Source organism: Marmota monax, unplaced genomic scaffold, assembly GCF_021218885.2.
Source record: "Marmota monax isolate L192 unplaced genomic scaffold, Marmota_monax_Labrador192_F-V1.1 WCK01_AAM20220418_F8-fsc00205, whole genome shotgun sequence".
Taxonomy (NCBI): Eukaryota; Metazoa; Chordata; class Mammalia; order Rodentia; family Sciuridae; genus Marmota; species Marmota monax.
This window is the reverse complement of record NW_026692417.1, coordinates 1,559,635-1,568,041: the sequence shown is the minus strand read 5'-3', so window position 1 is coordinate 1,568,041 and position 8,407 is coordinate 1,559,635. Positions and strand designations below refer to the sequence as shown.

At 55.3% G+C, this 8,407-nt stretch overlaps 1 protein-coding gene across 6 annotated transcripts in view; it reads right to left on the bottom strand.

Annotated features, from left to right (window-relative positions):
* Positions 1-3,531: 3,531 nt before the first annotated feature.
* Positions 3,532-8,407, bottom strand: part of Arhgap27 (Rho GTPase activating protein 27) — a 33,325-nt gene continuing 28,449 nt past the window's right edge. For 4 of the 6 annotated variants that reach the window (XM_046442715.2, XM_046442716.2, XM_046442720.2 and 1 more), the window contains 8 exons: positions 7,453-7,551; positions 6,424-6,535; positions 6,069-6,206; positions 5,902-6,000; positions 5,650-5,727; positions 5,424-5,558; positions 5,192-5,297; positions 3,532-5,104 (listed from right to left, as the gene is read on the bottom strand). In XM_046442715.2, the coding sequence (XP_046298671.1) occupies positions 4,927-5,104; positions 5,192-5,297; positions 5,424-5,558; positions 5,650-5,727; positions 5,902-6,000; positions 6,069-6,206; positions 6,424-6,535; positions 7,453-7,551 (945 nt within the window). In that variant the 3' untranslated portion in view covers positions 3,532-4,926. The remainder of the gene's footprint in view (positions 5,105-5,191; positions 5,298-5,423; positions 5,559-5,649; positions 5,728-5,901; positions 6,001-6,068; positions 6,207-6,423; positions 6,536-7,452; positions 7,552-8,407) is intronic. The other 2 variants (XM_046442717.2, XM_046442719.2) reach the window with 1 other exon arrangement.

The window sequence follows — 8,407 nt, the reverse complement described above, 5'->3', positions numbered from 1 at the left end:
TGGTACCGCTACTGCATTCCCATCACCTGGATGGAGGAACTGGGGTGCAGAGGAGTGAGTCAGTTGCCCCCAATCCTTGAGCAGGTGCATGTGGAGCCCATGCGAAAGTTTGTGGTGGTGTCCCAAGATGAGGGGGAAGGGTTTTAATCGGAGCGGGAATCAGGTGTGTTTAAACAAGGCTGCATACGGTGGGGGTGCTGAGGTTGGAGGTGGAGAGAGAGAGCTCGATCCAGGCAGGAGACATCAGCCTCTTAGACCAGGGTGGGGGCCCTGTAATGAAGAGAGTGGATCAGAGTGGAGGAACTGACCAGGATTCACAGCTGGGGAGGGTGGAGGTCTCTTTCCCAGGTGTCAGCTGGCCCAGCCGGGGGCTAACAGAGGTACTTCCTGGGACAGGTGAAAGTGTAAGGAAGGCCCCAGTTTGGGAAAAATCATGAATTCAGTCTTGGACTGAGAACTGTCCCAGAGCAGATGTCAGGGGGACTTAGGGGTTGAGAGCTTCAAGGAGCAGGCAGGCCTGGTGCAGGGGAGTAGTCACTGATGATACCATGGCTGTTAGCAGTGTCACTCGGGAAAGGAGGATGGCAGAGGAGGGTGGCCTGGAGAATTCCACCTTTCATGGCTGAGCAGCAGACAGAGAGATGCTTGGCCAGAGGTGGGAGGAAAATGAGGAGGCAGGGGATGGGGCCAAGAGGAAGAGGCTATTTCTAGGAGGGAGTGGCCCACAGAGGATGGTATACCCCAGGAGGACAATGAGTTTGGAGACCCCAAAATGTCCAGCTGCTTTCAATGTGGAATCATTGTTGAGACTGGGGGACTTCTGTGGTCTGAAGTATGCGGGGGTTGAGGAGTAAGCAAGGGCAGTGGACGAGGACAATGAATGTGGACATCTTTTGAGAAGTTTGGCTGTGAAGCGGGGAAGAATGGCGGAAGATGCAGAGATGTGGGGTGAGGGAGGGAGGGAGGGCCATGGTGCAGGAAGAGTCAGTTGGAGGTCATAGAGGATGCTGTGGGCCCCACAGTGAGTCCCTTCTCTAGGACTGAAGCATGAATTTCTCCAGTTGCTGGGAAGATTGGCTGCTGACAGTTCCCATCTGTGCCTCTCTCCAGGATGACCCCTGGGCTGAAGAGAACTGCTTTGCCCAAATCCACACCCCTCAGTGAGACGGTTGGCATCCAATATGGTGGTTTGAAAGCCTGACCCTTTGCTTGAGGTCTGTGATGGCCTGAGGCCCAGTGGACCTGTCTTCATCTGCCACAGGTGCTGGCCCTGAGTGCATCCAGTCTGCCTCCTGCTTGTTTCCGTTTCCTGGGGGAACTCGGCCCAAGATGGCCATTCAACGTGTAAAAGAGAAACATGTTCAATGACAGTGGATGTTTCCTGGAAAAAAAGGAGATCCACTGTACCCTGGAGAGATGAGTGCTCTGAGGTACGGGGGGAAAGGAGGAAAGGCAGGATGTGGTGATGAAGGGCTGAGCTTTATGGTAGAACATGAAATGTGCCCACCGCTTTGGGGAGGTAGAGGCCGCCATTGCCAAGAGGGAGGGAGGGAGGGAGAGAGGAGTCCCAGAGTCAGAGGAGCATGAAAACCTGGAATGGTTGTTGCAGAAAGTAGAAAACAGAAACCCTCCCACATGGCTGCTGAGATGTGAAATGGTGCAGCCATTATAGAAAAGTCTGACGGGTCCTCAAAAGGTTGGAGTCACCTGGGACCCTGTAGTTCCAGTCCTGGCTATGTCCCTCAGAGAACTGAAACATGAGGCACATGTTCACATTCCTCTGGGCAGACGGGGAGCTAAGGAAGGGAGGGGTGGAGGGATTGAGAGGACCCATGTTGCTGCAGATCAAGGAACATGTGCCTCAAGAGGACACAGGCAGCTCACGTGTCCAGATGTGTCCACCAGACCGAACAAGCTTGGGGGCTCCGTGGCCCTTTTTAGAGTAGCTCAGGGGCAGAGGCCAGGCCAAGGAGGACTTAGGGCATCAGTGAGGTTGTGGGGGAACTTTTTTTTTTTGGAGGGGTACCAGAGATTGAATTCAGGGGCACTCAACCATGAGCCATGTCCCCATCCCTATTTTGTATTTTATTTAGAGACAGGGTCTCCCTGAATTCCTTAGCGCCTCACTTTTGCTGAGGGTGGCTTTGAACTCACAATCCTCCTGCCTCAGCCTCCCGAGCTGCTGGGATTACAGGCGTGTGCAACCGCACCAGCCCTATCACTCCTTCTTATGTCTCTCCCCAACCAGATAGAGCTGAGAGAGGGCAGGTTCTGTTTCTATGCATTACTGTGTGTTTGGACAAAGTCCAGTTCCTTCAAAATATACTCAATGGCTCCTGCAAGGTTCACCATGCACCAGGCTCAGTGCTGGGACATGTGGTTGAGCCTCAAACTTTCGGTGATGTGCACAGTAGGTCCTCAGACTGTGCAAATGGAGCTCTGGGCCAGGCTCTGACACCAACCTGCCATGGCCTCAGCTGAGATAGATGTCACCTCCTCAGGGTGGTGGATGATTTTTGCCGCTCCTCCTGATGACGATGGGAGGGTTCTCGGGGGTCTCTGCCTGCTGCTGCATCATTAGTCCCAGAGAACTTGCTGCAGTCAGAAGCCTGGGGTGGGGTGAGGAGGTGACACTCCCTAAAATCTCTCTGATCAAGAATCCTCCAGCACCTTGTCTTGGTGACCCAACGTCCTTGCCAACATCAGGGAGGTCCATGGGGCCCTGCAGGCCTTGTCTCTTGCCAGCCTCTCCAGTGTCACTCACACCCATACCCACTGGCTTCTGGGCCCACTCACAGTGGTCTATCAGATTTTATTCTCCCCACAAACATTCCTGCCTCTGAGCCTTTGCACATGAGAACATGCTGTTCTCTCAGACTAGACACACTTCCCTTAATTTCTTGCCTGGTTGATTCCTCCTTATTACTGCTTGTCTCAAAGTGGCTTCTGCAGAGGCATCTCCTACCGGAAACAGTCATACCCCACCCCTGCCCCCTGGGCTTCTTCCTAACCCTTTAAAAATATATTTGAACAAGTCCTCAATTGCCAAACGCCTGCCCGTTTCTGCCTTAGACTTGGATGGTAGAGTCCCTGCAGGGAGTCTGTGCTCTAGAAGGTACCAATCTGAACCCTCTCTGCTTAAGGCTCTTCTCACAGGATGAGGAATCTATGGGGCCCTCTGAGAGATGGAGCCTTCCTTTGGACCAGTCTCCCTATATACAGAACCCCAGAATGCCCTGCCGTAGTGGCCCAGGCCCACTTCCTCCTGGGTCACCAGTGGAGTGACCAAGTGACAGATGATTGTAGGGGGTACTGGCCATCTGTGCTCATGGCCTGGAGCATCAAGCTTTCTGCATGTGAACCTCTCCTTGGGGGAGGATGGCTCTGAGCGTGGGAAGATAAGGGCAGCAAGTGGAAGGCCAGGACCAACTCTTCCTGTGCCACCATGTTCGGGTATGGATCTTGTGAGAGTCACAGAAGGTTAAATTAGAACTGGCCTCCCAAGTCCTCATCAAAGCAGATTTGCCAAAGTAGGAGAATAGGACATATTTTATTTAACAGTTGTTAGCTTGATTGATCACTTTTAAATATTTAGACATGGGGTACAAGGCCTCCATTTGAACTCCTAACCTGCCCCCACTGGCATGGGGTGGGCTTGGGTCCACGTCACCCAGTGAACCCTAAGCTCCACCAGGACAGAAGTCAGCATCCTTGCCCCAGAGCACAGTGCCGGGCACACAAGAACAAATAAATATTGACTGTGAGAGACAAGCAGGGATGATCCAAATAAAATGCTTGGCGAAAGCTTAATAAATATTACCGATTATTGTTGGTCGAGTCAATGAATGGATGGGCGGGGGGGAGGGGCTGGGGATCGAGATCCAGAAACCGAGGTGGTTTGTGCATGAAGAGGGAAGGGGTCTGCTGACTCCAAGGTTCACCTCTCCTTTCCTGAGGTTGTCCTCCATCCCTTGCAGGCCTTTCCCAGGTCTCCATGGCATGGTGGGCACCAGGCAGGCACACTTGACCTTCCCCCGAGAAGAACAGCTGGAGCAGTTTCCCTCTGTGAGTTCAGGAAACTCCCCAGCCCAGGCACAGACAGGACAGACCCAGCTGAGTTACTTTGCTTTGCTCATGGTCCCATGCTGCGGTGGGGCGTAGGTGGCTCAAAGGATCAACAGCCCTCTCTGGAGTGGTATGGGAGGAACCTCTGTTGGGGAGTCAGATCACCCACCTGACCCTGAGCAAGTCACTCTGTAAGCCTCAGTTTCCTCATCTGTAAAATGGGATTGAGTGTGGAAAGGTACACATCAAGTGCAGGTGCAGGGTCCACATCCAGTGGGCATGAAGAATTTGCACAGGACACAGTGGATCAGGGAGGGCATAGGTGCCCAATCCCAAACAGGAACCCTGACCTTACCTAGCTGACCACCCTGATCTCTGTAAGAGGCCCAAGAGCTCATCCTTGAGGCCTGGGGGAGACAGGTTCAGCTTTGCGGCTGGAAGGAAGCTGTCAGTAGCTGCTTGATGGGCACAGGGCCTGAACAGGGGCGCCACCAGAGTCTCTGTGAAGGCCTTGACCAGGTGAAGGCTTGAAGAAGCCAGGAAGGCCCTCTCTAAATTCCTCCTCCCCGTAGGAGTCCCAGAAAACAAAACTCTCACCCCTACACATTCTCCCACCCGCCCAGTAGGTGGCGCTGTAATAAAGAACAGAACCTAATTAACCCTAAACACGACCCGCCGGGGCGGGGGGGCGGGGGGGGAATCACATTTCACGAACTGCCCACCAGGGGTCACTATACCCTCAGAAACGAGGGGTATAGACATCACAGTGCCTGCAGACCCATAGAAGGCCAAGGACCTCGGAGAGCAATTCCAGTCTCCCTAGGACCACAGTCATTGCGCCTAGTCCCAGGTCCGCCGCGGTCAGTGGGGCGGGAAGATATCTGAGCACTGCTGCAGGATGAGCTCCACCACTTGGTTCTGGAACACCATGGTCATGGTCATGGTGTTCTCCTCTGTCTCGGGCCGCAGCAGCGTAGGCCCAAACACTATGGCCACGCTCTGCACCGACATGCGGTTCTGCTCGCCGTGCTGGATAACCCTGAGGAGAGGTGGGGTGGGGTCAGGGCCTAGACCTGGGCAGGCATGGGGGCCCTGGCCAGGACCTGCCCCCACTCACTTGGCTCACCTGCACAGGTGCTGGAAGAGTAGCCGCAGCGTGTCATGGTTGGGGGTTGGCAGTGAGCGCACCAGGTCTCGCACACAGCGGCTGCGCTGTGCCTGGTCCTGTAGCTCTGGGCAAGGGAGGGTCAGAGGAGTGGGAGGGTTGGCTGGGCTGCGACGGCAGTGGGCACAGCCAGCTAGGTCTCAGAGGTTGATCAGTTCCCCTGCCCTCCCCTTCCGCTGCCCCCAGTTCTCACTGATGGCTGCGATGAACTGGCTGAAATGCGAGAAGGGGAAGAGGGGCTCGGGCAGCTCCCGGAAGAAGAGCTTCAGAGCGCCAGTGATGACATGAACGTCCTCCCAGCGCCCATCGTCCAGGTCCAGACGCTCATCTGCGGCGCAGGAGGAGACAGAGGATGAAGGGGAGGCTAACACCCCTTTGCACCTTGAGACCCTGGGGCAAGAACTGGGGATTAGCCTCACCGTGGTCCACCCTATAGCGCAGCTTCTGGATGGTGGCCAGGTTTCCGCTGATGCGGTACAGCCCGTCGATGTCCAGCCCTGGGTGAGAGGGAGGCGCTGACCCCAGGTGGGGCTAGAGCCGCTGGTGTTTCCTACTCAGGGCCTTCCATCCTTTCCCCCCTACCCTGCTCCCACCCAGGGATCTCCATCCTTTGTCTTGGAAGGAGGCCATCAGGCACCCGAGGGTCTGACCCAGCCTGCAACGGCTCCTACCCCGGGCCTCGACGGTCCGGATACACTGCTGCACGAAGCGCGGCACCGAGCTCCTCTCGCGCTCACACAGCACCGCCAGCGCGCAGCCGAACACCTGATCTGGGGGAGAGGCTTGTCAGCGTCGCCCCGCAGGTGCCCCGCAGCCCACCCCGGTCGTGCCGCCATACCTCTGATGTAACCCTTCTCCCGCAGCGATTGTAGCGTGGGCCGCCGCTGTAGGAACCTGCGGAGCTTGTGCCGGACCTTGCTCAAGTCGCTCTCCTGGCCTCCAGGGCTCAGAACAGGTCCGGCCGCTGCAGGGTGTTCTGTGTTAGGGTTCTGTGTTAGAACCCTAACCCTAACCCTAACCCTAACCCTAACCCCAACCCCTAACCCCTAACCCTAACCCTAACCCCTAACCCTAACCCTAACCCTAACCCTAACCCTAACACAGAACACCGTCTACCACGGTGTCAGGGTAGACCCAAGTGGCCCCAGCCAGGGTGACACTTCGTGGATACTCCCCAACAGGCCTCCACACACCTGCACTGGACCGAGTGTCATCCTCTCTCTCCCGCCAGCTTCCCAGGCGCTCACTGGACCCGAAATCTGCGCTGCTGGTGTCACTTTCCTCCTCAGCGGGCAGGTCTGCAGACTGGAATTACGCAGCCTCAGAGAGGCAGGGCCTGGGGCCAGCTGAGGTTCTCTCCAGGATGGGAAAGCCAGCCCTCAGGTCTGCCCTAGAGACAGACCGCCAGAGTTCTCTCTTCCCTAATGAGGTTAACTTTCCTCACCTCCTCCAGGGAATCTCAGAATTGACTTACTTGACTTCTTGACTGCAGAGAGCCCTTAAGGTGTTGGAGAATCATATTGTTCTCTCTCACCCTTTCTTATCCTGGCCACCCTTATACCCACCTCTCAGCTCCCGGCCCCCTCTTCCCACCTCAGCACCTGTAGATATACTTCCCTAGAATGGCTCCTAATCATGAACTTGCAATTTCAGCTGGGGCTGGAGCACTGTCAATAACTCCCTGCTTCTGATTCCTACTTTTATTAGTCCAGCCAAAACCTGCACAAAATGTTGGCTTGTAGGGAATGAAGAGTCAAAAAGCCTCAGGTCTTTGCCAGGTGAATGGCTGTCAGAGGGGCGGTCCCCATCTCTATGTATGTAATTGATACTTTGAACCTAAAAAATGGTAGACTCTTGAATCAATCCTTTTAAGTCTTATCTTTTAATTTTAGTCTGTCGTTCTGGCCTGAGGCTAATTCTCAAAGCATCTACTTCTCCTTCTGCCTCCTTTGAAATAGGAAAACTCCTCTGGATGTTCCAACCCCTCCTGCAGAGTCCTCCCACGGGGACAACCCTAGGGCCCCGGTTCACAGGCTCAGGGAAGGCCCTTTCTCCAGCAGCCCACCTGCCATCCTGGCTGTAAGCGGGGACTGCATTTGCAGAGAGGGGCACTCGCTCACTGGTGCCATGAAGCTCCCTGTGTGTGAGCGGAGGGCACAGCTACCCTGCATAATGCCAACACCCACTCCCCACCAGCCCTGGAGACCCCGGGCTGTCCCTACCAGCTCCTGGATGCCCTGGGCAATGGCTTTGTGCCAGGTGCTGATGATGGCCTCTGAGTCATGCTGGATCAGGTACTCGGAGCCATCACGGCTCTGCAGCTGTATGGGGGGACACAAATTATTCCATCATCTCTGGTTCCCTGGGCTGGAGGTAGGGGTATGGAGAGGGAGATAAACTGTTCCTGGCCTCAGGGACTCAGAGCCTCATGGCCCAAAGGCCTCACCCCAAGCCCAAGTCTTCCTTCTCATTGAAAGCTGTGAGTGACAGCACCTCTGTTACAGATGAGCAAATCGAGGCTCAGCGAGGTTTAGCAACTTCCTCATGGGCACACAGCTAATGAGTGGTGGAGTCCAATTCTACAGGGCTCAGTTGTCTGGTGCACTTCCTCATACCCCAGCCTGTCTCCCCATGAACCACAGGACATGGCAGGCCTCACCCAGAGCACTGGCCAGCAAAAAAGCAAGTGAAAGGAACTCCTGTGGGAGACACTGGCAGCTGGACTCCAGTAACGGAGACAGTGTGGAGAGAGAGGAAGTGAGAGCAGACCAAGGCTGAGCCTGGAGAACACGGGCCTCCTCCTCATACGGAGGCCCTCAAAGTGTTGCCCCAGCTGTGTGGACAGAAATTCCCACCCCTGTCCCACACTCCAGCTGGGGTAACATGTTCATTCACACCCCTCTTCATCAAGAAGCACAAATTAAAACACCAGAGGGCAACTTTCTGCCACAGGACTGGTGGCTCGCAGCCTTTCTGACTCGGATGACAACTTGGTCGGATTGCTCACTGGCCTCCAGTTCCGAGGACCAGGCGCTGCAGGTTAATTAGAATGTCTGGCTGTGGCAGTGCACACCAACCCTGCCCTTTAGGGCCTGTGAGCAGCCGACACAGCAGAACCTGTCTCAGGTGGCAGGGAACAACTTCTCAGATCAGACAGGACTCTTTGGCATATTATTT